Source organism: Alternaria ethzedia, assembly GCF_023757985.1.
Source record: "Alternaria ethzedia strain BMP 0044 chromosome Unknown scaffold_1, whole genome shotgun sequence".
Taxonomy (NCBI): Eukaryota; Fungi; Ascomycota; class Dothideomycetes; order Pleosporales; family Pleosporaceae; genus Alternaria; species Alternaria ethzedia.
The window spans coordinates 718,111-744,796 of NW_026056194.1; the positions used below are offsets into that span (position 1 = coordinate 718,111).

The 26,686-nt window shown below is 52.5% G+C and overlaps 11 protein-coding genes across 11 annotated transcripts; 7 read left to right on the plus strand and 4 right to left on the minus strand.

Moving 5' to 3' along the window:
- Window positions 1–280: 280 nt before the first annotated feature.
- J4E87_000236 (uncharacterized protein) lies at window positions 281–1,291 on the plus strand (the record flags this gene model as incomplete). Its single annotated transcript, XM_049371895.1, has 1 exon — window positions 281–1,291. The coding sequence occupies one exon, from the start codon at window positions 281–283 to the stop codon at window positions 1,289–1,291; it is 1,011 nt and encodes a 336-aa protein (XP_049238029.1).
- An 880-nt stretch (window positions 1,292–2,171) lies between these two features.
- Window positions 2,172–6,762, plus strand: J4E87_000237 (uncharacterized protein; the record flags this gene model as incomplete). Its single annotated transcript, XM_049371896.1, has 6 exons — window positions 2,172–2,581; window positions 2,637–2,712; window positions 2,766–4,375; window positions 4,421–4,531; window positions 4,578–4,757; window positions 4,806–6,762. The coding sequence occupies 6 exons, from the start codon at window positions 2,172–2,174 to the stop codon at window positions 6,760–6,762; spliced, it is 4,344 nt and encodes a 1,447-aa protein (XP_049238030.1).
- Window positions 6,763–6,985: 223 nt separating this feature from the next.
- Window positions 6,986–7,707, minus strand: J4E87_000238 (uncharacterized protein; the record flags this gene model as incomplete). The annotated part of the gene is made up of 2 exons (XM_049371897.1): window positions 6,986–7,110; window positions 7,161–7,707. 2 exons carry the CDS (start codon window positions 7,705–7,707, stop codon window positions 6,986–6,988), a joined length of 672 nt encoding a protein of 223 aa, XP_049238031.1.
- Window positions 7,708–8,120: 413 nt separating this feature from the next.
- J4E87_000239 (uncharacterized protein) lies at window positions 8,121–9,026 on the plus strand (the record flags this gene model as incomplete). Its single annotated transcript, XM_049371898.1, has 2 exons — window positions 8,121–8,164; window positions 8,216–9,026. The coding sequence occupies 2 exons, from the start codon at window positions 8,121–8,123 to the stop codon at window positions 9,024–9,026; spliced, it is 855 nt and encodes a 284-aa protein (XP_049238032.1).
- Window positions 9,027–9,247: 221 nt separating this feature from the next.
- On the plus strand, window positions 9,248–9,669 carry J4E87_000240 (uncharacterized protein; the record flags this gene model as incomplete). Its single annotated transcript, XM_049371899.1, has 2 exons — window positions 9,248–9,256; window positions 9,280–9,669. The coding sequence occupies 2 exons, from the start codon at window positions 9,248–9,250 to the stop codon at window positions 9,667–9,669; spliced, it is 399 nt and encodes a 132-aa protein (XP_049238033.1).
- A 442-nt stretch (window positions 9,670–10,111) lies between these two features.
- J4E87_000241 (uncharacterized protein) lies at window positions 10,112–10,600 on the plus strand (the record flags this gene model as incomplete). The annotated part of the gene is made up of 1 exon (XM_049371900.1): window positions 10,112–10,600. One exon carries the CDS (start codon window positions 10,112–10,114, stop codon window positions 10,598–10,600), a length of 489 nt encoding a protein of 162 aa, XP_049238034.1.
- A 175-nt stretch (window positions 10,601–10,775) lies between these two features.
- On the minus strand, window positions 10,776–13,007 carry J4E87_000242 (uncharacterized protein; the record flags this gene model as incomplete). Its single annotated transcript, XM_049371901.1, has 1 exon — window positions 10,776–13,007. One exon carries the CDS (start codon window positions 13,005–13,007, stop codon window positions 10,776–10,778), a length of 2,232 nt encoding a protein of 743 aa, XP_049238035.1.
- A 1,525-nt stretch (window positions 13,008–14,532) lies between these two features.
- On the plus strand, window positions 14,533–16,057 carry J4E87_000243 (uncharacterized protein; the record flags this gene model as incomplete). The annotated part of the gene is made up of 2 exons (XM_049371902.1): window positions 14,533–14,950; window positions 15,000–16,057. The coding sequence occupies 2 exons, from the start codon at window positions 14,533–14,535 to the stop codon at window positions 16,055–16,057; spliced, it is 1,476 nt and encodes a 491-aa protein (XP_049238036.1).
- A 1,227-nt stretch (window positions 16,058–17,284) lies between these two features.
- On the minus strand, window positions 17,285–19,797 carry J4E87_000244 (uncharacterized protein; the record flags this gene model as incomplete). The annotated part of the gene is made up of 2 exons (XM_049371903.1): window positions 17,285–17,839; window positions 17,890–19,797. The coding sequence occupies 2 exons, from the start codon at window positions 19,795–19,797 to the stop codon at window positions 17,285–17,287; spliced, it is 2,463 nt and encodes an 820-aa protein (XP_049238037.1).
- A 256-nt stretch (window positions 19,798–20,053) lies between these two features.
- Window positions 20,054–21,318, plus strand: J4E87_000245 (uncharacterized protein; the record flags this gene model as incomplete). The annotated part of the gene is made up of 2 exons (XM_049371904.1): window positions 20,054–20,222; window positions 20,279–21,318. The coding sequence occupies 2 exons, from the start codon at window positions 20,054–20,056 to the stop codon at window positions 21,316–21,318; spliced, it is 1,209 nt and encodes a 402-aa protein (XP_049238038.1).
- A 1,086-nt stretch (window positions 21,319–22,404) lies between these two features.
- On the minus strand, window positions 22,405–25,566 carry J4E87_000246 (uncharacterized protein; the record flags this gene model as incomplete). Its single annotated transcript, XM_049371905.1, has 3 exons — window positions 22,405–23,568; window positions 23,622–24,953; window positions 25,012–25,566. The coding sequence occupies 3 exons, from the start codon at window positions 25,564–25,566 to the stop codon at window positions 22,405–22,407; spliced, it is 3,051 nt and encodes a 1,016-aa protein (XP_049238039.1).
- Window positions 25,567–26,686: the final 1,120 nt, after the last annotated feature.

Consider the following 26,686-nt stretch of genomic DNA (forward strand, 5'->3'; position numbering starts at 1 on the left):
CCTCGCAGCAAACATCCACCACCACAAACTACACCCCGCATATCTTCGACGCACATTGGCCGCTAGCCCGCCAGCTCCTCTGCTGCTTGTTCGCTCGTTACTCCCACCAAGCCTTGGATATTTAACCTTCTTGCATTGTATTATATACTCGTTTGACACTGCTGCCAATGGATAACAGGGATAATCTCTGGACTCGGCGCTCCAAGTATGCTCCTGCGTCCCCGCATCTTTGTTCTCTCCACTGACGGCCGCCAACAGCACCAGCAAGCTCTCTCTCTCCATGTCACATTCGGAAAATAACAGCGAAAAATCCGAGCCGCACCAACGCACCGTCTCCGCTACCAAACGCTTCGGTGGCGACTCCTCCCACGGCGGTCGAAACCCTTTCAACGCTATATCGCCCTTGACACCCGGTGGTTTAGCGTCACCCACAACTGGGGGCTCTTCTGCGTTTGGGCTCGGCTCAGGCGCGTTCGCCTCCTTTGGATCTGCGGGAAAGGCGCCCAAAACGCCTGGCACTGCTTTCGACTTCAAAGCAGCCGCCATGTCGTCGCCCACGCCCGCGACACCTTCTGATAAAAAGGACAAGCCCGTGAGCAAGGTCGTCAATAGCATACGCAAAGAATCGATATCCACAACCTCAATACCAGACAACACAGCGAGTCCCTCTGCGCCGCCAGATTTCAATGCGCCGTGGCCGCTCAAATACACATGGGCGGTATGGTACCGTCCGCCTACGGCCAAGAACGTAGACTACGAGAAGTCGATTGTGCCCCTCTGTAAATTCAGTACGGCGCAAGAGTTCTGGAAGGTCTTCTCCCATCTTAAGCGTCCTTCGAGTCTCCCCTCCGTTTCCGATTACCACGTGTTCAAGCAAGGCATCCGGCCGGTATGGGAGGACGATGAGAACAAGCGAGGTGGCAAGTGGATCATGCGCCTGAAAAAGGGCGTGGCTGACCGCTACTGGGAGGACCTGCTACTAGCACTCGTTGGAGATCAGTTCCTGGATGCCGGGGAGGAGTTCTGCGGCTTCGTCTTGAGTGTCCGGAGCGGCGAAGATGTCTTCAGCATCTGGACTAAGAGCGATGGTGTGAAGAATGTCAAGATTCGGGATACAATAAGGCGGGTCCTCAAACTGCCGGAGGGGACCAACATAGTATGGCGCAGTCACGACGACAGCATCGCCCAAAGATCGGCCATCGATCAAGCCCGCCATGAGAAGAGCCAGCATGAAAAACGCAGAGTAGTGTCTACGGATGAGTCACGTGAGAAGCCGACTGCTGGTTCCTAGGAGAATCTCAGCCTAGCGACGATCTTCAGGCCGACCCCAGATCAATCGCAAAGCCAACCATACAACCCATGTATTCGCCACGGTCGTCTGACGGCTGGCTTACGCGACCGTTATTCGCACCGTATGCCCAAACGCGTCTGAAACAACGCCGCTTCGTGTTGTACTGGGTGCGGGTTGCAAGTTGGCTGTCAATACTCTGGTGCTTTCGACGGAGCACCGCTTGTAAGAGAGACTGCTAGCTTCTGTTGCTGAGTGAGTTGCACGGAGAGATGTTTCTTTGCCGAGATGCACAAACAGATACCGTGAAGGTATACACCATACTGTCATCTGTAGATGCGTTCATGACATGACCGCGAATACCTTCTGGTCACGTCAGTCACAACTCGGAAATGTAGAGCGCGCTCGATTGGGGACGTCGCTGAAAGGCTGGCCATGCACGTAGCACATCCAGGGCCCTAGCCTCATTTCTGTACATTGTATTTTTACATAGCGAAGCGTAGGATCTCAGGTAGCACCAAGCCCTGAAGCCCGCCTGTCCACAGAGCGAGGCATCGAAGAAGAATATGTCGCATTGATTTGTGACTATGAACATATCACCAAAGTCCCCAACGTGACCTTATCCGACGTGCCGTTTGTCGTGACGCACCAATCTGTTCTCGAGCTCGACGTCGCAGCTGAGCCGTCGCGTCCCTGCAGCGCGCTGAAGCACCTACGTCAAGGCGCACGGACGTATCGCCGACGGGTTCTCTGGCGCACCTTCACCTCCGCATGCCCCACGGTGCGCGTCTGCGCTTGTGCAGTTCCCTCACGCAGTTCCGAGGTCACCCAGCCTACCAGACGATGCGAATGCCCGCCGCTCTGCCACCGCAATGCGACACCAATGTTCACTAACTTATTCAACGGCATACGAGCCGCTGCCGAAAGCTCTTTCGGACTCACCAACTCAGACGTACGCGCCTTTTCCTTGCTCGACGGCTCGACTGCCTCAGACACTCAAACAACTACACTCCCCTCTCATGCTGAACTGCCTGCGCCCCCAGCTAACGCCATGTCGCCACAGACAGACGATGTCGTCCCCCAGTCGCCCTCGGGTCCCGGCTTGCCTCCCAATCCTTTCCTCGAGGAGTCAACACCCCCCAGGAAGACCTCGCGCGTCCTCATAGACCTCTCTTCGCCCCCGAAATCTTCAAGCCGAACTCCACGCAAAGAGGCGCGTTCGGAAATGGCCCGCCCACGGCAGCACGTCACACAAAGGAGCGAGGATGAGAAGCGATTAATTGGGGATTATTCGTAAATCGCCTTTGTACACCGAAACGGAAGAAAGAGACTAATGTTTGCGAAGTAGACCTGCAGATGCTATTAGTATGCCCGACCCATCCACTTGGATGGCGATACCGAAGAAGCGCACCATGCCTACAAAAGTATGCATACTACCACCTGTCTGTGCCTATAGTATTATACTGACCTCCAAAAGCCAGGGTCGAGTAACGTCTTCAAGCCCGTAGACACGATACAAGGAGGATCCAAGAAGCCTACTACGTACGGGAAGCGCGATCGTACACAGACGCCACTGATAGGCCAGGCGCATGGGCCGGGCCAGGCTGCCTACCTTCAGCGAACAGACAGAGCACCTGCAACAACGCCTCGTCGTCCTTCTTCCTCAGAGAGCCAGGATCGATGGTCGAGTGGAGCTACACCTGGAAAACGAAGGAGGACTGCCAACGTTATTTCACTTGTCGATGACGACGATGAAGTGGTGGAAGTATCTCAAAACCACCAAAATACACCTGTTGGCACGTCACGCGAAAGGCCGCGTTCTGCCTGGTCTCTGCATTCACAGATAAGCAACGGGAGCGAGAGCACAGTAGGCGACTACAAGCCGCCTCAGGCTACAAGCGAATTTAGAGAAGTGGACAATCTTCTCAGACCGTCCCAGAAGAAGCCGAGGAACTCGAGTTTCAACACAGCCAAAGGTGGCGCGCGACGCTCTCCTCTTACCGGTGGTTCTCTATCGACCAGCCCTGGCGTACATACTCCTCGGCAGGCGATATTGCAGACGTTTCGACAGGGTGAATCCAAGCGAAGTCCTAGGAAGTACGACGGAGCCGAAAGAAAAGTCGACATAGTCACGTCTCGCTACTTTCCCGAAGCCCGCATCAATGAGTCAACATCTGATCACGCAGACCAGAACCAACGTGTAACAGTTGAAGACGAGGACCTTCGCACCCAACACAAACCTGTGCCAAAGCAAGCGGGACCTATGACTGACAACTACAGCGCGGACGAGCTTGCCATCACGCCTCCGCACCCGGGAACCAGACTTGTTTCGAAGCAAAAGCAAAAGCAGACTGCAAATAGTGGAGTCAAGCGAAACGCTCGCGGAAGGGTTGTAGAAGGACTCTGGCCACTTTCGTTTGCACGGTCGTATGGGTTTCAGAGCCACGGATCAACAACCATGGACGGCCATGCCATCTTGCTCTTAAGATGGAGGAAAGATGAGGGGTTACGTGTCCAGACTTGGGAGTCAGTGGATGGCGTCTACGATAGCAAACTTGTCATAGAGCCTAAAGACGTCAACCAAGTATACGCGGACGGTACAAGCCGCATGCGGTTGACGGGCCCTCGCGGACACGACGGGAACAAACTCATCTTGGACCTGGAGTTTGCTGATACTGCCGATTTCCTCATCTTCCGTGATGAACACGCAGTGTCGATGACGTCAGGCGGAAAGTGTATCAATAAGTCGGATGATTACATGACCCATCTTTTCAAAACACCTCTCCCATCGAGAAACGAGAAGGTTGGTACGTCTGCACTGGTAGGCGATTCAACAGCGAGTTTTGAACAGCCTCACCGCGAAAAAGCTAATGGAGTGTCGAAGAGACCTCTGTTGGATCAGCTCAAGCCCGCTGTCCGTCAGCATGTTATTGATGCTGAATCTGGCACTACCACGACAAGCAGAGCATCCACCCGTCCGTCACGTTCAACAAGATCGGCCCCGATTAATTACGTCGAAGACACGCCTACACAGTCGGATGTACCCAAATTCTCAGTCGAAACTGGACTTGGACAACCCTGGGCTAAGTAAGTTTCCACGCACTTACTCATGATTCTGCTAACCATCCCAAGGTCTCTTGAATTTGGCGAAGGTCGTCAACGGGCGATAGTGCACTTTGATGATCTGCCCCGCCTGGACGAGGAAGAATTCTTGAACGACAGCCTGATCGATTTCTACATGATGTGAGTGCGTGTTCACCTTGCCATTAGCGCTGCTAACCTTCTCCAGCTACCTCTTCAAGCAGCTCAAAGTGCCTGCTGATAAAGTCTACTTCTTCAACACCTACTTCTTCACGAAGCTTACCGAGAACTCGGGTCGGAAATCCATGGACTACAAGGCTGTGCAACGCTGGACGTCTAAGATTGATATCTTCACCTACGACTACATTGTTGTTCCCATCAACGAACAGTATGTCAAATTACCACCGCTTTGATAGCCTATGCTAACAGTCTATAGAGCCCATTGGTACCTGGCGATTATCTGCAATATGTCGAAGGTTCAACGCAAACCCATAGTTCAAGACTTCGATGAGCCTCAGGTAATCCCACACGATCAAGCAAGTGATTCAGCCGTGACAGCCACGAACCCCGAGACGCATGCGACTATGGTACACAAATCAACATCCCCAGAGCCAAATGTCATCAATGAAGAAGCAACAGCGGCCCAAACGAACGATGAAGAGCCTATGCTTTTTGATGAAGCGGCACTATCTCTTGTCGACCGCGACGATACTGGGACCGAAACTCCGCATAAATCAGAGACGACCCAAGCAGATTCAACATCCCAGAATCCAGATACAGAAGCTTTAGCTGAAATCAGAGACACACACCCAGGAATATTGTCCCAATCTCAGTTCACCGCGTCTTCTGCAAAAAAGAAGGCAAAACGCAAGCCCATAGCCAAAAGAGATCCTGATCAACCTGTCATCATAGTACTCGATTCTCTTGGTGGTAATGCCCGTACTGGAGCGGTTCGCGCTCTCAAAGACTGGATAGCAGCGGAGGGGGCAAGCCGGCGTGCTATGGAGGCTGTCATCAAAGAGAACGGCTATTATCCCAAGAGTACACAGGTTCCAATGCAGAACAACTTCACCGATTGCGGTGTTTACCTACTTGGCTACATCGAGAAGTTCTTCCAGAATCCCGATGACTTCAAGAACAAGCTGCTCACTGGATCAATGTCGGCTCAAGAAGACTGGCCGGAGCTGAACCCATCGGAAATGAGGCACAAAATGCGTCAAATCATATTTGATTGCTACAAGAAGCAGGAAGACGATAGGAGAGCACAGAAGAAGGCGAAGAAAGGATCTGCGAGCTCAAAGACATCACCAGCTCCGACAACGTACAAAGCCTCGGATCTGGGCAGACACAACTCTGATGAGTTATCCAGTGAAGAACCGAAGCTCGCACTCTCGCCCAAGAACGCAGGCGCGCAGCCCACATCGCCACGAACCCATTCACCTTCTCATCCTCCACTCAGACTCGCATCGCCGTTCAGTTTCGATGCGAAGCATACTTCTGCTGTTGAGGAAGCACCTCAAATAGCTGTCAGCAAGGTGTCTGACTCACCACCTGTGCTCACATTTCCTGCAAAGCAGGCCGTTGGTAGTCCACGGTTAGAAACGACACCAAGGCGCCATAGTCCCGAAGTGCGCATTTCCAGCAGAACGCCCCAATCACATGATTCTTTGCGCAACGGACACATCACTTCGAACAGAACACCACGTCAATCCAAAGAAAACGATCAAACATCTCAAATACCCGGTACATCAAGCCCAAAGAAGCGCCGAAGACACGGTGACGATAATGATGACATGAAATCGCCATCAGCGAAGCGCCAGCTCATCAAGTCGCCCCAACGACATCAAGATGGCGATCTGGAAACTAAGCAAAGAGCTTCGCGCAGCCGAGAAGGCAGTGTCCCCGACGCACCTATTGAGATCAAGGACTCACAGGAAGTCAAAGACATCAACGTCAACCATCGCCAGCAGGTGCAGGCAGCTCCCACTGCTCAGCGGAAACCCGCATCACGTTATGCACATTCCAGCGAAGGGCTCCGTCCTTCACCTACGTTTGAAGAGATTCCGCGTTTGTCGTACAGCACAAAGACGTCTAAACATGGTCAATACGAAGGTACTCCCGTTGATAGTGCGCTCCAGACAAAGCTGGACGAAGACGACTATGCTAGGGACAAGGCCCGGCGTTCAGAAGCACCTGCTCCCAGCAACATAGATGGAGCGCTGGAGCGTAGAGAGGAGGTATGTGATCCAATGGAAGGGATCTCACAGTCCACTCACGAACTGCAACTTGATGGAGTCAACGACGGATCCGTGGTTCAAGAAACACCAGAACCCGAGGAGAAGAGCACAACCGTCCAAACTGGATGGTCGAGGGACAACCCTACCCTTCTTTAACTGCTCGAGATGAAGCTTCTTCTTTGTTGTTCTGCGAGCGCCAGCTCGACCTTTTACTCAACACATCTATACCTATCTTGGTTTCACGGAGGCGTTATCTATCAGGACTAGTGACGGGGTCTGCAAAGCTCAGCTGTGATCTCGGAGAACAGCATGTCGCAGACTATATGCACATCTGGCAGTGTGCCAGAGATGATAGTACAGCCATATGAACAAGCAATATTTATACTGCACTTTCGAGAATCTTATCCTCTTTCGTACCTCCTTCGTTCAGCTGCCGTGATATAGTTCCGTTCGCGCCGCGTCCGCCTGTAGGGTCATCGAGCGCTGTAACTGCATCATCAACTTCTGCATCTTGTTAGCCTTGAAACCAGGCCCCCCTCGTTCGGGAGGTCTACCGTTGATCGACGGCCTACCCTGGAACCCTTCATCGGTCTCAGCTGCTTCTCTACCCACCCACCGCTTCATCTTATCCCTAACGAACTCTGCAAAGTCCCATTCCTCGGCCTCCAGTCTATGCGCGCCCGCTGTCCAGATGTATGTTTCCGCTTCGACCTCTTCGCCTTCTACATTATCTTCTTCCTTTTGTGATAGGTCGCCCATGCCCACTTCCGTACTGGCGTTGTCATGTTTCGGTTGCAGGACCTTGACTTTTACTTTCCGACGCTGGTACTCTGAGCCTTCGAAGATGTCCAGTCGCCAGATGTCGCCGTCTGTGAGGCCCTCTACAAGTGTGCCGCGCACAGATGAGGAGGTATCGACGGGGAGGATGGCTGGGTAGTCTGCTTGCTTTACTTTGTGTCGTCGGTGCGCGTGGAGGATGGCTGGGCGTATGTGCAGGAGCGAGGCATGCGCTGGTGTAGGAGGGGTTTGCGAGCCCCATATTACGCGGTGGAGGACGGGCGGTGCCATCAGGGTGCCGTAGAAGAAGGCGGTATGTGACATTTTGGTGGGTTGACAGCGAGGGGAAGTCTGTGTGTGTTGAGGCTTAGAGGATTGATGCTGGTAGAGGTGAAAGGCATCCATATATCGTCAATCTTGAAATCGAGTGGAAGCATGGATCTGTGAGTGCATTTGGGGTAACAGCCATGACGGCAGGCGCTAAGCTGCTTATCAGCCCTACAGCGGCCACTAATGCAAGCCAGATCTGATCTGCGGGAGATTGCGCCTCCTCCCTTTTCGCCGCGGGTGTTGTTTTGTTCGAGCCTCATACCCCCAAGTATTGCGCCAAAACGGTTCCGTGGTTGCGTGTGCGTTCCTTCCACAGTCGTCGGACATTCCAGCGTTGCAAAAGGAGTCTCAGGAAAGCCTTCCGACGTTCCGAGACGAACCGCCGGGCCAAGCACACGACCACCAACATGTTCTTCATCAGCGCCATTGTGAAGAACATCGCACCCGTCTTGTACGACTCCACACCTCCTTAGCCTCTCCGTCTCTAACAGACAGCACCCAGCATCGCGACGAGTCCGATTACCAGCTATGGCGACCAGATCTACAGCATGCACCGAGCCCGCAGCTCCGCCGGCTTCTCCCTCGACATTCCGCTCATCATGCTCGTCGCCAGCATCCTGAAGGTCTACTACTGGTTCGGCGCCCACTTCAGCACCTCGCTGCTCGTCCAAGCCCTGCTCATGATATGCGTCCACCTGCTCCTCCTCCACGTCGCGCTCACGAACCGACCGCCGCCCTCGCATCTCCCTTTCCAACACAAGGATGTTTCGAACCGACCGTACGATTTCTGGCAGTGGAGGGCGCCAAGGCCGTATTGGACCTTCATCACATACTTTACTGGGGTGCTCTTGGTGCTGCATCTGCTCATGTCATCCACGAGCGTATTTGTGCCGTACACCGATCTGCTGGGCATGGTTGCGTTGACAATCGAGGCCACGCTTCCGATTCCCCAGCTCCTGGCTAACTACCAGAGACGCGGGTGCAAAGGATTCAGGCCTAGTGTCATAGTAAATTGGGTCATCGGTGATACGTTCAAGATGTGGTTCTTCTTTGCCAGTAGCAGTGGTGAGGTACCTTGGGCTTTCAAGGCTTGTGGTATCTTCCAGGCATGTTGCGACTTGGGACTTGCAGCGCAATACTTGATTTGGGGCGACGGGCCGCCAGGCGTGGAGGGACTGGGTAGGGAGAAGGAGATCAGAAGCCCGATACCGCCCGAGGAGGGATGGAATGCGGAGAAGCTGGGACAGACGAGTATGGCGGGTAGCATCGAGATGAGCAACGGCCAGGCGTGGGAGAGACCGAGGGCTGCGTAGAGTCATGTCGGATCAGAGAAGCGAAACGAAGACGAAGGAAGCCATAATGAAAGAGACGTTAATGTACACAGGCACCACGTATGTCAGAATAATAAGGTTACCAGATAAATATACCACGATACCAATGCGTGAGCCCCCGGGGTTAGGACCACTCGAACACGATGACAATCGACCCATGACTTCTTCGCCTGACTTCGCGGGGTCGGCCGGCACTGGATTCCATGGCATTAGTACATATATCACGACTTCCCAGTCCACCTGCATCGGTCAGGACGAAGCGCAAAGATACCTAGCTAAACGCTTCCTCGTCACCATGAACTCTAACGCCACATCCACTTCTAAAGTACCTCATGAAGCCATTCGGTTCGCCATCCGCGAAAACTTCCCGTCCATTGTCGAGCCTTCTCACGCTCTAGGCGATATTTTGAAATCAATGCTGACAAAGATCAACACGCTCCACGAAATAGCCAGCAGCACGATGGGCGATACAAGAGGAAAGGAGATGACAGATGCAATAGATGGGCTCCTTGATGAAAGTGCGGAGGTGGAAGCGCCGTTCAAGGTTTGGCACGAGAAGCTCAATGTTGCTTGTGTGATGATCAAGTTGGTGTACTCGCAGCAGGAAGCCGCTTCAGGGAAGTAGCAGGCAATGAAGAGATGCAGAAGTTTGCTGGATTGATTTTCATGGGTATGCGCGTGTAAGCAGCTGAACTCCGTTGTTGCGAGCAATGCGCTGTAGTTCCGTGATTGCTGCGATACCATTAAGCTTGATCGCTAAATCCAAACTTCCTAAGCGCGTCATCTAGCCCGGGTAAGTACTTCAGAAATCATAGAAATGGCATTGCTGAGCCAACCTATGGCAAGCATTGCGGTCGAGCAAGCCCAAACATCGGCTATGCAGCGTCCCGATACCATCGATGTGGCTCCACCTCCCTCATGATAGCGTCAGGGAGCGAGTATATCAAATACCTCCTGTCGCACGGGATACCGATCTGGAGCTTGATCATACTTCCCTTCTCTTCACGTTTCAAACCGATTCTATACGTTGTTCTATCACAAAGGTAACGAGCAACCATCATCACAAAATGTTTGGCTCACCACACTCTACCTCGCGCCACCACCGACGCCGCCAGCAGAACTACTCCTGGGACCACGGCTATCTCTACCAATCCGAGCTCACACCCGTCCCCTCCTACGAAGACCTCTCTATACCCACTGCCATCCACACCCCAATCGACCTCCCCTCTCGCGTCAGCGCTCTGAACCGCCGCGCAGCTATCGTCTCGGCCAACCTCACTCATCTCACCGCCGTCGTCAAGCCGCTTGAAACGATCAAGCCCGATGACCTGAGCGAAGCCCACCTCAGCGACATGTGGGAGGAGGGTGTCTGCCTGGGAAAGGCAATGGAGGAGTTCAAAGAGCAGATGGAGGAAGTGAGCTTGATACTGGAGGAGCTGCTCATCGGTCGCAAGAAGGGAATGAAGATCTTGGGTGGAGTTGGCTTGGGCTTGGGCTTGGAGAGTAGTAGGAGTCTGTCTAGGGGCTTTAGTAGGAGGAGGGGCTTGGGCTTCTGAGTATGGGTAACGGAGAAATGGGATGATGTAACAGGTTTGGGTACCAGTGGCATGGCGAATCGGAGTGAAATTGTCGGAGCTTGCTGTTGTTCGCGAGTCACACTGTCGTTATTGAAGGCTTCATGTATAATGATTCAATGTATTGTTATATCAGTTTATTCTAAGCACTCCATATCTACGCAGAGATCGGCTGCGCCGGTACACTTTCCAGAGTAGGCACAACGGGCTTCATCAAGCCTTGATCGTCAAAGTACAGTCTATCGATGGTGACCTCCCTGTTCGTCCCGTTGCCGTTCGGGATGGCAAATCGGTGATAGCAGATGTACCAATCGTCGGTGTTCGGGACGTTGATGATAGAACTGTGCCCAGTAGCGAGGATGCCCTTTGAGGCATCTTTTTGCAGTATAAGACCGTGGTATGTCCAGGGGCCATGAACGCTTGTAGACGTCGCGTACCCTACACGGTAGTTCTCTGAACCAGTGTCATCGATAGAGTATGTGAGGTGGAAGAGGCCCTTGCGGTAGTTCATGAAGATGCCCTCGCGGAAGTCAGGGAGACCGCCAATGGAACGCGTTGTGTCAGCCTTTAGCGAGAGCATGTCATCGCTGAGCTCAGCGTAAAGCGCGGGTGTGATGTCTGAGCCTCCGTTGCCCCAGAAGATGTAGTATTTGCCAGTAGTCGGGTCTTCAAACACGTCTGGATCAATGGCTTGGCCAGTGGTAACATTGCCTTCGTTAAGGATCATAGCTTCTGCCTGTGCTGTAAAGGGTCCTTCGGGCGCGTCTGCAACAGCCACGCCGATAGTCTTGCGGTCGTACTGCGGGTTGTTTCCGCTGAAGTAGAAGTAATACTTGCTGTCCTTCTCGATAATGGTGGGGGCCCAGGCATTTCCGTTGGCCCAAGGTACGTTACCGCTGGTACCATTGAGGGTCAAGAAAGGTTCGGCTGATCGGGTCCATGAGACTAGGTCAGGTGACTTCCAGACGTAGAAGACATTACCGCCCCAGCCAGGGAAGCCATCCGTTGTCGCGTAGATGTAGTAGTTATCACCGAATACCGCGATGTTGGGGTCTGCGTATAAACCGGGAAGGACAGGGCTGCCTGCTATCTTAGCAGCGACAGAGCGTTTTGACTCCGCAGTCAAACCAGCAAGTTCTTTTGCCGTTACTGGAACCACAGTGCCGTGACGTGGGCTAGTCGGCAATTTGTATGAACTGGAAACCTTCCAGTCAGGGTTGGAGATGTCTGCCGTCTCTAGCGGAATGTATCCACGTCCACCGTACTCATCCACAAAGAGGTAGTACTTCTCGCCATTGACATCGCCTGGATTGGATTTGAACACTGTCGGTCCCTCGACACTGCTAGTGCCGGCGTTGCGACCAATACATGTGGCAACTTGAGTCCAGGATTGGACAGGAGCAAGGAGTGAGTCAGAACGCTCTTGAATAATGTCGGAGCAGTTTGTGCCTGTGCCGCCTTCGTCCTTTGTGAACCGGTAGAATGTATCCGCCTCTTTGATGACCGTAGTATCGATCCGTGACATGCCTGCATCCTGCCAGATCTCGGGCTCGCTGAACGTGACGAAGTCCCGAGTAGTCACGTAGAGCATGCGGTGGTATGTTGCTCCTGTGCGGTCCGTATCGCTCTCAGCGTAGAGAGAGGACGCCCAAAAGACTACGTACGATCCAAGATCCGTATCGTAATATGCCTCTGGCGCCCATGTGTTTCCAGCAGTGGAGGGGGAGACCTTGACGTGCCGTTGCTGAGACCATGTCTTGAGGTCGCTTGACTCCCAGATCTCCAGATACAAGCTACCTCTGCGAACTGCATCGCCCCAGGAAGTACCGGATCCAATTGACAAGTCGGTAGCCAGCAGGAAGAATCTATCGCCCTCTGGCGAGCGTATGACGAATGGGTCACGTAACCCCTTCGTGCCTTCAGTGGAGGCGAGGACAGGCTCGCCGTTGTTGAGTTCTTTCCAAGCTAAAGCGTTGTTGCCTTCGCTGGCTGCAAGATAGATCTTCTCGCCCGCCAACGAGTTGCCCGTAAAATACGCAAAGGCATAACCTTCAAAAGCATCAAGTTTGACCGCCTGACGTACGTTGGCACTGAAGGTGCGATTCGAGGTCGTGCCATCGCTGTCGATAATCGCTGTAAGATCAACTACAGTGTCGGCACTTTGTCGCTGAACCACGCCGTCTGCTGATATTACGGAAGGTTTGTTGCTCATCCATGTGACGTTCTGGTTCTCGGAGACGCTTGGTAGATGAAGATTCCCACGAACATCGTCAATGTTCGTGATCGCGAGGCTTTCAAGCGCTGATTGGGCCTGCGCTTTGGAGGTGGCTTGGGCAGAGACTGTCGACCACAGACTCCACACATAGAGTGGAAGGCGGTATGACCGCATGGTGGAAGAAGAGGGAGTAACGAAAGAGATACAGATGACCTACGGATTCTATGGGAATACATACCTTGAACATATACTGCGACTGTAAGCCGGGAGCTATACTTAACTCATACTTTGGAACCATAACCACCCATCGGAAGCGATACTTCATCAACTCATTTCCTAGACTCTTGGTATCCTAGTCTTGAGTACGAGAAACTCCACGAATACGCGTTGACGGACAGAACCTTCTTTCAGCGACTTCCAGGGACCCTAGTCGTGTCAAACAGCTAAACCTTGACGATCCCCGGACTATCCTCCACATCTGCTTGAGTCGTGGAGCATGAAAAGTGTGGACTATCAGGCACATGAGAAAGTAGAAGACGATGACGCCCCTCCCGAGGTCCTATGCGGAAATAGTTTGCGGGGTATGACGCTAACGACGCACAAGCCACCGGCATCGGTCTGCTTTGATGGCAACTCGGGGTGAAGACTACCGGACTCATAAACGACTGCAAGACCACTGTTCCTCATCTGTGTAGGGAGCTTGCTCGCTGAATCTTAGAGTCTCCGTACGCGTGCTGGTACTGCTGTCTCGATGTCCATTGCTGAAAGCGCCATGAATGGAGTTTGTTTTTTGGCGCCACTCCCGCAGCGGACTTTTGAACGGATACGACATTAGGAGCGGAGGTATACGGGCTAGTTCGTATGGCGGTCGCACTGTTTTTTGTCGCTCGTGGATCGGATAAAGAGTAGGTCGAACCGGCACACGCAAACAACCCCATTAGCCATGAGCAGGAAGCATGACGACAGGAGTGCAAGACGCGCTGTCGACACAGCAGGAAGATATTGTACGAAGGCAAATTTTTTGGCAGGAAATGAGCTATCCGTCAGTCCCGGAGCGCGATGTTCGTCGCCCTCAACATCAACACGTGGGATACGGAAGGAGGCACGCTTGTGGTGTTCGCCGACCGCCATGCCGCCCACCAAGTCCCCAAGAACCTTGGCAAAAGAGCGTCGCACATTCGAAGAGACATACCAAGGCTGGGCCTGCCCAGGATAGTACATGGAGGTGCACAACGTGATTGCGGCAATTGATGTAAGTGGTTGAGATTCAGAACGGCCTTCTTGACATCAAATCTCAGAACATGAGCGGTAGTATTTCGCAACATTTGCAATGTGTATGTTGAAGGTATCGCAATGTTGTAAAATGGGTTGAGACATGACAGAAACTCAGCGAAGAGCAGTCGAAAACACCTGGACACTCTGCAAGATGTAGCAGAACTTGGTCAATCTTTAGATATCGTTCAATCGGGATCTGTTCGGACCCAAGTCACCGGAGTCCAAGATTTGGCGAACAGGCATATGCAGACACTCAGGGCCTAATGTGAGTACCCACAGGGTCGTGGGATGTATGAGCCGTCAACCTAGCAGTATATAAACTGCATCAGCTTGGGCTGCTGTACTGTAGGTCAGGTTTTGAACTCATCCTCACCATTTTTTCCCATCACCCTGTTCCAGTGCCATCATCTGCCTGCTGCTCACCATGCGCACCTCCACAATCTTGACTGCCCTCTCTTTGGGACAAGTCACACTCGCAGCAATCGAACCGAAGAACTTCATATTCATCGTTCCCGATGGCATGGGTCCTGTCTCCCAGACACTGCTTCGTACATACCTGTCCATGGTCAATGGGAACTCGACCACTCGTGCTCCCCGAATCAATGCTCTACCTATCGATGTAACTGTCATCGGCAACACTCGAACCCACTCTGCCAACAATCTCGTGACAGATTCTGGCGCCGCTGGTACTGCTCTTGCCACGGGACACAAGACCGATAATGGAGCTATCGGTGTAATGCCCGATGGCACACCGGTTGGATCTGTGATGGAAGCTGCGAAGCTAGCAGGCTATCTCACTGGCCTCGTAGTGACTTCACCCATCAGTCACGCAACTCCTGCGGGTAGGAAATGCTTTCTTGGTGTCGCAAAATATTCGCTGACGATACCTAGCTTACTTCTCCCATGCTGTGAGCCGAGACGCTCTTGATAAGCTCGCAGAGCAACAAATTGGCTACAGCCATCCCCTAGGTATCAGCGTTGACCTGATGCTTGGTGGCGGTCGCTGCTACTTCCAGCCTCAGAATGAGTCTGACTCATGCCGCACTGATGACATTGACCTGTTCGCATACGCCGAGTCAAAAGGCTACTATACCGCCCGCGATCGTACGAGTTTTGACGCTCTTGAGCTTGGTCTAGGTGACATCAAGCTTCCTTACGTTGGCCTGTTCAAAGAGGGAGATCTCAGCTATGAGGTCGACCGCCAACAACAAGCCGCGGAAGTCCGCGAACCATCGCTGTCTGAGATGACTCAAGCTGCTCTCAATTCACTTTCGCGAGCCAGTGCATCCAACGAGAAGGGCTACATCATGATGATCGAAGCTTCGCGGATTGATCACTCGTCGCACGCGCACGACTCAGTCGCCCATCTTCACGAGGTCTTCGAATTCAACAATGTCGTAAACATGGTCATGAAGTGGATCGATTCGCATCCTGACACCGCCTTCCTCGCTGTGGCAGACCACGAAACCGGTGGTATAACCATACCTTCTCAGTACGACCCATCGCTACTCCAACCCAGTAAACACTCTGTCGAATACTTGAGTGAGCTCTGGAGCGACTACAACGGTACCGACCGCGCCGCATATCTGTCTAGCGAGATCATTCCTTCTTATGGTCTGACGAACGTCTCCGATGCCGAAGTTGAGACGCTTCTCTCCGCTGGCGATGAATTTGGACAGGAGCTCGCCGACCTTCTGAATGCTCGCGCTGGACTCGAATGGTCGACTGGCGGTCACACTGGCGTCGACACCACCCTGTACGGCTACGCTGCTGGTGAAATGGGTGACAGGCTTGTTCTGGATATGGCGGGTGGTTGGGATAACACCGATTTGCCCAAATACGTGGCTGCCGCGTTGGGTGTAGACATGGACAAGGTCACGGAGCTGTTAAGTGCTAATGGAACGGAATGGGTACCTAGGGATGATGAGGAGTCGGAGCGTAAGCGCTGAGCTACCTAGGTAGCTTGCGACAAATAGTGCGATTGAACTCAAACTTTGTTGAGTGTACAGATGTCGTGCAGATGCTTGTGATGTTCTCCAATAATAGGAATTACAGACTGTAAAGTTGAGCTGACCCTCGCTAGTAGCCGGAGAGTAACTCGGCTGTCCTCGGGCATAGGTCGGCTGTCCTCGAAGTCAGGCAAGGACAAGGCAGCATCCCGGGAAACGAGTGTTTTCACGCTTAGTACCTTCCTGATCAGGCAGCTTTGCTGGACGCGTCGATTGCGGCAAGAAATGGTGCAGCTCAGCTGTCCTCGAACCCCAGCCACCCGTTACCCCTTAAGCATTGACCCTTTCGCTTAAGCTCACGAAGACAGGGCGGCGGTATTATGTAAGCGCGGCGCGCAGATGCCCGTGATGCGAGCATGTCGAGTGCACCACGCAATCTCAACATTTGGAATTCAGGGTGGCTGCGGTTTCCCACCGACACGAAGAGATCGGATGTCAAGCGAAGATAAACACGAAATTTGATCAGTCAGACAGTCATCGGGGGTGCATGCGCATGAGGCGGTTGTTGGGGGTCTTTCCGGGATCGAGACCGTGGGACGAGTTTACTTCCGAGCTACCCAAGTAACCCAACAAGAGCGTGAAAAGCCAAATTCGAGATTCGGACGGCACTACTGGGTGATTTCGAGACGCGAAAGGTGACAAGACGATATACCGTCTGGCATTCTACCACAGCATCCGCGAACAAGCAGAGGCGATACTTACAACAAGAATGCGTCATCCCGCAGCACCTACGATCATCGCTGTACTTCTCGGCTTTCTCTTCTTCATGATATTGTGGAGCCGAGCACGAGGCGACGGGCACCACGAGGGTAATCCCCATCCGGACGATATACCGCGAAAAAGGGAAAAGCAGAGAGAGCCTTCGTCGAGTAGTGACGAGATCGAAACATCCGAAGCTCGGAACGATCACTGAATCCATCAAATCACCCTCCTTTCCGAAAGCAGGTGGCATTTCTGGCTCGTTGGGTTTCCGCTGCGCGCAGTCTCGATGACCACCAACGAGAGCATTGAGCGGAGGGGAGGAAGAAGAGCGCCATAAACGACGTCAACACATTGTGTATGAGAAGTGCACATGCACAAGTCCATTTGGGTGGTTGGAAGAAGATGCAGCGCTGCAGTTTCCGAACTATGTCTACATCTACAGGGCTACGATAAAGCACAGTGGAACTAGGGCTTGGAGGCATTTGAGAATGCCTCTAGTCGATCTGCTAGTTGCTCCCACATGGGCTCCCCAACCCTCGCCGTGCTTCGCAGACCCGCTGCCACGAATGGGAGAAGTCTTTCGAACTCCTGATCTACATGTTTATGGCTCTTACCCTCAGCCTGCGAAAGTAACACACCAAGATCCAGAAGTTCAATGATCGCTTTATGGATTGGCTTCACTTCCTTCGACAAGAGCGCTCGCTGGTGCAATCTTTCCATACACTTGATGTGAATCTGAGACATCTCGTCGATATCATCGGCCTTTTCCATTGCCGAATTCATGTCTCGTATGGTCAGGAAGACGGCAGTCTCGGTGACATAAGAACGGAGGATATCGGCGAACCAATTCAAGCGTTGCAGAAGTCTGTAGAACATCGGTGGACGATTCTTTCTGGATGCGCGAATGCGCGCGCGTTGCAGTTGGTATTTGACTCGGTAGATCTGCATCAGGAACGTACAGATCTCTTGGTAGATGGGTATGGACGAGCGTTGGATAATGTTTTGAATCGACCAAGGTACCTAGAAAGATCTTTAGCTGGGGCACATAAGAGCATTCTTCCGATACATACCGCATAATCCACGGAAACGGCGGCTAGACCCTTGACCAAGCTTCCTTGCGCCTTCGATTTCATAGAACGAACGACAAGTTTCTCCGTGTCGGGACCAGAGAGGATCGTACCGAAAACGCCCCGTGCAAGCTCCGTAAGCACGTATCGATCGTTCCAACCACGTCTGCCGGCATCCATGCGCTCAAAAATTGCAGTGGAAAAGTCCTCGAAAACGGCACCGTTGCTGCCCAAGTAAAGGGTTTCGAAAGTATGTAGCACACGCATCAGGCCGTCAGTCTCGAAGATGTGTTGACGAAGAACATTTGAGGCGACTGAGTACTTGCTACGTATCCATGTCTCGAAGGCTGTCTGGAACAGTTCTGGGAAAGGCGAGAGGGGTACGTCGGATGACGTATCGCAGACTGTTTCATGATCGAGGCGCGGCTCTGCCAGTGAGGAATGTAAACCTGTATCATAAATGCCCAGTTCTTTCAAGAAAATAACGCTTTTGCCTGTATTAAATATTTTCTTAACAGCTGGCTGTAGAAAAGCAGGCAACTGCATGTGTTCCTCAGAATTACGGCGGAGCATGAAGCGGTCGTGCCAAAGGGAAGCAGCTTCACTCAGTGCATCGCTCGAGATGACAAAGAAGTTCTCCTCGTCGGGACCAAGCTCGCCAGTTTCCATCCACCGTCGGATTGGCTTCAGATATGTCTGGAAGCACTCAAAGAATATCTTCGACGTGTATGCAAAGATTTCGTCTTCCAGCGTCATCTGCGCTAGAGTAGTCTGCTCGTACAATGCTTCCAGGTGGTAAAAGGGATTTACAGGTATCGATGGATCTTGAGTTGCCGTTGATCGACTCAGACCATCGACAATCGGCGCCAGACGTAAGATAGGGTGACATAGTGCCCGCACATCGCCGTGCAATGGTAACAAACTGACAGGAAGTGGCGTATCAGGAATGAGAAATCTCTGCTGCATCGCGGATAAGGAGTGGTCGAAGTCAAGTAGTTGTTTCCGTACAACGGCCTCGAAGGTCTGGACAAGAGGTGATGACGGTGGCTTCTTGGCTCGTTGTTGCAGCATCCAGCGTCTTATCGCCTCTATACGTGTTCCAGTGTCGGCGACTTGAGAAAGGAGATGTGTGATAGCGGTTGATTGATTGTTGTCAACAGTATATGTCTCATTGGGGATAATGCTGTCCTTTTCGATCCGGTACAAGCTCGTCTTCAGCCCACCAAGCATGAATAGCGTTTCTCGCACAGCCTGCAGCTCTGTTATGTTCACGCCAGTGCTACTGCGATCCGCGCCCGAGGTCCAAAATTGCGCGTCTTCCAGCTTGGTAACAAGATTCTCCTCTGTAGATGAGATACAGGCTTCGGGATCGAAAGTATCATCTGCGTCGAAATTGGTCGGTGGTGTGCTTGGAGCCTTCCTGCGCTTTTTGGGCGTTTTTTCGTCGCCCGAAGAGTCCACGGCATAGTCGATGTCCTTCCAGATATCCTCATCGCTGTAGGGGTCGTCTTCAAGGATCTCCGCCCAAGTCAGTGGCGGCGGAGGGCTAGGGGGTCTAAGCAGCTCTAAGGCTTCGACCTGGGTGTTCTCAAGAGGCCGATCGGCTAGCTGGAGTAAAAGAGATAGGAACTCTGGCTTAAATTTGTTCGTGTAGGCCTCCAACTTTTGAAGCCGTGTTTGGAGCGCATCAGCAAGGTCATCGCGGTTCTTGATGCGAAACTTCTCATCCAGTCCGGCAAAGCTCGCCGTAACGTCGAATTGATTCGTTCTTGCATACTGGTGCCCTCGAAGATTGCGCGATGCAATCTCTCTGGCGTGTCTGTAGGCCTGTTTGTTGGCTGCTGGATCGTGTCTCAGTATGGACTGTATCAACTCGTCCGTGAGTCCGGAGATTTTCGCGTTTTGAGCCATAGTAACGCGTCCTTCATCTGCCGTCGCGCGATGACGCCAATGGGAATAAGATCCCGGTAGTAGTGATATCGTTGTGGTGACTTGCGGCGGTTGATTCGGCTCCACTTGACAGAGACATCATGCCCGATGTGGGCTAGCGTGATCACGCACCGCGTCACCGCCGGCTGTGAAACTCGAGGTTGAGCGCTTCTGCGACTTTTCTGAGGCGGGACTGTGTCCCAACCCTCGGCCACCGCAACTGCAACTGCTCTTTATCATGGCGCTTCCCAAGGGCATGCGCTACTTGGCTGGCGCCACTTTCTGCATCTTCGTCTATCTGTTTGTGCAAATCCTCAAGGCCCCTGGTTCCGAGAAACCCGTCGAGATTCCGAGCAAAGTTCCGACCAACAAATTCGGCGACTGGGACCATGACCCCCAATTGGATCGTAAGGCAGCCTGGGATATGGTATGAATCCATTATAGATGCTAATCATGTGATCAGCCTCCGGCGAACCTCCCGAGCCGCTGCGACGAGTCGACGGTGACAACTACGCCCCAAACAATCCCGCGAGCGCGCGCATCAACGCCACGATCCTCAGTCTAGTCCGCAATGAAGAGCTCCACGACATGCTGCAAAGTATGCGCGACCTTGAGCGTACTTGGAACCACAAGTTCAACTACCCCTGGACCTTCTTCAACGATAAGCCCTTTACCGAAGAGTTCAAAAAGGCCACGCGAGCAGCTACCAACGCCGAAGTACGATACGAACTGGTTCCTGCCGAACACTGGGACATTCCGTCGTGGATAAATATGGACTTGTACGAGGAGTCTGTGTCCCTGCTCACGTCGCTGGATGTACAGTACATGGGCAAGAAGTCTTATCACCAGATGTGTCGGTGGAACAGCGGCATGTTCAGCGAGCACCCTGCGCTCAAGGACATCCAATACTACTGGCGGGTGGAACCAAACGTCCACTTCTTCTGCGATGTGGATTACGATGTCTTTGCTTGGATGCAAGACCACAACAAAACGTACGGCTTCAACGTCAACATCTACGATAACGCCGACAGCGTTGCGACGTTGTGGCCAGAAACGAAGAAGTTCATCCAAGACAATCCGGGATATGTACATCCAAACAATGCGCGCGAGTGGCTGGAAGACGACCAGCGCCGGCCTGAGAACAACAAGAAAGCCCATGGCTACTCAACATGCCACTTCTGGTCTAATTTCGAGATCGGCGACCTGAGCTTTTGGAGGAGCAAAAAGTACCGCGACTATTTCGACCATCTCGATCGCGCTGGAGGCTTCTTCTACGAACGTTGGGGCGACGCTCCAGTACACAGCGTCGCACTGGGACTCTTCGAAGACAAAAGCAAGATACACTGGTTCCGAGACATCGGTTACCAACACATACCCTTTTTCAACTGCCCGAACAGTCCAAAGTGTTCCGGTTGCGTCACTGGTCAGTTTACAGACGGCGAGAAGTGGCTGAACCGGGAGGATTGCCGGCCGTTATGGTTCAAATACGTCGGCATGGACTGAGCTCTAGTCTGGGCAATGCTGCCGCGTATTGCCTACAGCTATGTGCAGCGTACAGTAGTCTCGGAAGTGACTGTTATGATTGTACTTGCTCACGTTACGAGGGTCTTAGCTGTTGTGGAGTTATTTGGCGCCTGAGTATGTACGACTTCCATCTCGACATGACGCATTTACGTGAAGAAATAGCAAATATACCAATAGACGCAACGAATGATTACAAAAAATTTCGAACCCCAGTATCGGTTTGAACATCGCGGAGATCACACAACAGGTTGACTACAACTAATGGATCTTCACCCTGAATCCACCAGACGATATACATCTTCCCGACAAGTACCCTGTCCCGATGCGCTCGTACACGTTGTCCCCGTTACGGTCTCTCTGTGCGGTTGCAGCGATGATCAGAACGTAGTGTCGCTGAGTCGCAGACGAAGTGCTGCCTTTTGCCTTCCCTAGGACTACACAAAACCTCTTTGGTGCCGTAGACCCGTTTGGCATGTCAAATATCAGGTCACCTTCTCCTTGCATCCCAGCCTTGAGGGAATTGTATTCTCGCGCTGTACCGTGGAGGGCTATATTTGCTGCGTGGAAATCTGTGCTTGACACATTGGTTGGACTCTTGGCTGACCAGGGTGATTGCAATACCTCCCACTCAAAGTAGTCGAAGTCAGGCTGGAGATAGTCGATCCCGCCGGTATATGCCATCCATGACCACGATGGAACCTTGGCGACGACGCTTTCTGTTGGGAAACGGATCCGAAGTAAGCTGTCAGTGTCGGCGCCCCGACACCAAAGCAGGCTTCGCCGGAGTAGACCACGTTTAGCTCCTTCATCAAAGACTCCGAACCCACCACTCACTCGCATTGTGCGAAGAAGACGTTGCTGAAGGCCGTCGATTGCAGTAGGTCGATCGTACGCCTTCGACAAATCTAGGCGCGAGAATTTGCGGTATAGCTCTTGATAGCGTAAAATCTTCTCGCCTTGGGGCGCGTCGCGGACGATGTTGGGGAAATCTGGGTCGCCAAGGAAGGCGGCGAGGGGGCTGGATAGTCAGTCGATTCGAAAAGGTCAGCAGTGGTGGGTACAAACTTACTTGCTTAGTTTCGTTGACGTCTCGCAGCGCACGCCATTGCCGCACTCGAAGTAAGTTTGATGCTCAGTAAAGAAAAGGGTTCGACGAGCGAGAGCATGTTCCTGTAAGACCCAGCCACGCTGGTGCAGCTCACCGTCAAGCACATGGTCTTTGAAGTTGTCGATGTTCTGGCAGAGGTAGAAAGGAGGTTTACCTTTGCTTTGACCACACAAACGGACACAGTCTCGGCGGTTGCGTGGCTTCAAGAAGCCGTCATAGTGATCGGTAGCGCAGCTGGCTGCAATAACACAATAGGCGCCGCTATAAACTTCTTCCATACGCTTGGCCTCAGTCATGAAGTCACCTTGCGGGCCTTGTATCACGCAAAGTGAATCAATCCAAAGATAACGACGCCTGAGCGCACGAGTCACCTTCACTGCATCTCTGAATGTGGCAGGAAGAGTGTTGAATTCGATACCATTGAGATGGTCGTGAAGAGTTTCGGGTGTGGTCGAAAGGTGTTGAGAACCCCATTTGTGCGATAAAGCAATCCATTCGCCCACGTCAGACGGGTTGGTCTGCCACAATCGGACCAGGTCATCGTCATCTGTGCCGACATCAATGAGCCGCGTGGGCAGCCGTAACTTCGCGCCGTTTGCTGCCACCTTGGGTGGGGAACATTGATGATGGCCATCACAATCGTGGAGCCAGTGCTGGAGCACTTCTAGGTGTGCAGTGCTGCCTGCTTCTGGGAGTTGAACGAACCCCATCTGGGCATCGCTAATGGCCCTTGAGAGCTCTTCTGGATGACGAACAATGGACAGTACAGGAAGGCCGTTGCTTCTCATCCGGAGAAATGATCCTGTGCGGTCAAGCTTGATGCTTGAAAACTTTGCGCATCCGTCTCTAGTAGCAGTCTGCCAAAGCAGATCGCATGAGTCGCAGAGCTTGCTCTCGGCGTTTAGTCGAAGTGTTTCGGTATCGTAGGACCTGGAAAATCCAGGTACAAATATCTCATCTCGGAGACAGATGCAGTTTGGGCAGAGCCGTGAGGGAGAGCCAACGTCGCTTGGTCCAAGTGACTTGCTCTCTCTAAGCTGAGCGAACAAATTTGAAACAACGTCATTGCCAGAATGGTACTTCCAGTCATCCTCATCGAGTTCTGGATGCGCGTAGTCAATCTGTGTTGTGAATTAGTCATCCGTGAGTGGACCAACCGGTCGCGTCAACTTACCCTCTTCTGAGAGGGAGCTATCAATCCGTCAATGGTAGCTTGGCACTTTTCCCAGACTGGCTTCTGGAAGACCTCGCCAGAGTAAACTTCTGTGGTAGGAGAAGGTGGCGACACCAGATCTGAAGATGTGCGCAGTTCTAAAGGCTGCACCCAATATGTGAGCCAGTAGCCTTCATCTTCGTCCGGATCTTCTGCAACAATGTCTTCCATTCTGGAGCGAAAGTCGGTCGCGAGGATTCTAGCAGGACCTTGGGCTTCTGGTTCGGGTTGTATGGGAATTCTTTCAGGCTCTGGATCCGCCGGAGTGATACTGAAGGAGGGAACGCCTACTGCAGGTGGTATATCTGGGACGTCTGTCGCGATAAGAGGTGTTTCGTTGACGGGACTAGCACTTGCTTCAAATCTCGCTTCCGAAACTACGGAGTCGGTACGAGATCGTTCAGAACGATCTGAGATATTCGTACCGAGCCTTCGCGGAAGCTTGACGACCAGTAACGATGTTCTTACTAGTTCCAGCAGATCCCCTATCGCTGTAGTGCCGACCCGACATCTGGGATCCCCTCCCATTTTATCCATCCAGTCTATGGCAGCCTTGCGCACATGAGCTACCTTCTTTCCATTCTGGATGCTGATCTCGTAGAAGCTTCCTTCTCCAAGGTCGCGGCGGAACTTTGTAAGCCCCTCATACCCTTCCAATAACCAGATGGTGAATTCCAAAGTAATGCATCCCATCGCCCAGATGTCGTAGAGACGTGAGCGGCGCTTCGTTGACTGGCCCAGATACTTAGCCCTTACGCCCGTTTCCACTTCAGGAGCCTCATAGACACGAGTGCCATATTTTGCTGTTGTTTTACTAGGACGCATCTCCGTGACCTGTCCGTGCTCTTTCGCTTCTCCCCAGTCGCCGATCTTCAGAGTGCCAATCTCACGCCCGTTATTGAAACACAGGATGTTCTCGGGTTTGATGTCTCCATGGCGGTATGATGAGCCGGTATTGTTGAGGTTATGGGCAGCGTCGAGTGCCCTGGCAAGTCCCAATATCTGGAACATGGCATCTTTGACCAATGCTACCGTCAGTGTTGGTGAAGGCACCCTTTTCCACATACTGCGGAGATTTCCCCCATCGGCCCACTCGAACATGAGGTAGTGGTCTTGACCGTCCTTACCTCTACGGCGTCGGAAAGCTGTTATGAAGCGAACGATATGTTCTTGATTCAACTCGTTCATGGTCCGGAGGGCTTTGACCTCTCTTTCCCAGTGTTCCGCAACCTCCTGTGCATCATCAGAAGACTGAATCTCCTTGACTGCAAAGGTACTACGGTCCAAAAGAGCCTGCCTTCTTTCAGTAATCGCCGGATGTCGATGTTTGGCCGACAGGCCGGATACTCACTGGGTCCAGATGTTTGTCATGTAACGTATATTGCGAAACTACGCCGAAAGATCCTCTACCAGAGTCCGATTCTTTCGAAACAAAAGGTAAGATATGATCTTCTTCGAGGTTGTGGTTATACCGGGCTGTCGAAAAGACTGGAGCGAGGAATTTCCACTGGTCTTCGCAAAATTCTGCAAACCAGGCCTGCTTCTTCCATCCCGGTTGGATACCGAATGGCAGATCGCGGTCGTCCATTTCCTTTCTTCTCCACCAATTCAGTGCTGCGAGCAATTTGGCAGGTCGGATGTAGATGAAGATTGCGAAAACCTTCTTCGCATGCATGCGTATGAATTCCACTAGTTCGGCATCTCCGCGCGTGCCCGCATGTGTCTCCAAGGCCTCGCTGATGCTTTCCTCTGTGATCAGCTCGTGGATGATACCCTCGGGCACAAACTTGTGCGGCGTCTTTTCAAATGCGCTTTTGATAAAGTTCTCGGATAATAATGTTCTGAGATCGGGTTTCGTATCATCCTCATCATCTTCGATATCTGAGCCCTCAGTGTCAGGCGCCATGATACGGGACGATAACGACATGCAAGCTCTATCTCAAACACACCACCTGAAAGAGGAGTGTGTAAATAGATTGCAGCTTTGCGGCTTCTTCGAAATTCACGAATGCTGCGGCAATACAAGTAGGATGGTAACGGCTGTCTCGAGCAAGGTCTTAAGAACGTATTCAGCCATGCATGGGGGCGACCGAGCCACCACCAGCTGACCGAGATGTTACCCGCTTGAACATGGGGTTAAACAGCTATACATGAGCTCGCTACACTATTGCAATAAGCAGCGAATGTTTCCTTTCCATGTTCACGGGTCAAGGGGCGATCGACAAGCCAGCATGCAGAACAGACGGTCATAGCGTACCACACGGCAACCGGGATGCATTTGTGTGTTATCGAGCCAATCCTTTCTGTCTAGGCAGCCAGTCGAACTGCATTCTCCACCCTATCTGCGGCACAGCCTGCAGTGGAATGGGGCGAGGCAGCGTGGGGGCCAGTCCTGCAATCCGGGGTACCTAGGCCTTGCGCCTTTCGGTGTCACCACGTGAAATCTCGTAACTAGACGAGGCGAATAAAGGATTGATTACACTGTGATATGAGGTGACTGGACGGTGTCGCGAGAAGTGGATGTTTTGAAGGAGATCGGTGGTTGGGTATCGCAACGCGCAGCTGTCTGTCGCGTGATGACGTTTGCTTTTGCAAGATAGCCCCACTTCCCTAGGCGCGTACCTCCCCCTAATAGACGCGCCCGCTACTGCAACCTTCCCACGTCCCATCACACAGCAGCATGCCGTTTCGGTAACGATCACAAACGCGAAGCCACGCGATGGTAGCCACCTCGCTGCAGGCAACATAGCCGAATCGATGAACTCGAGCTGTTCCTGAGCAATCTACCGCTACCGGCACTCTTCTACATCATCCTACGCAAGAAAGTCAGGCACAACAGCAATTGTCATCAAGAAGTACCAGCATAACGGTGGAGCTCTCCCAGTGGCTTCAATGATATAAGCATTGTGCATCATCTGCAGTTCTGAATTAGCGACTTCTATTCCTTGTCTTCTTGGGCCTTCATACAGGAAACTTTGGTCCAGCATCTTCGTCGACTTTTCCGGGTGAACCTCGGCGATGTTCAC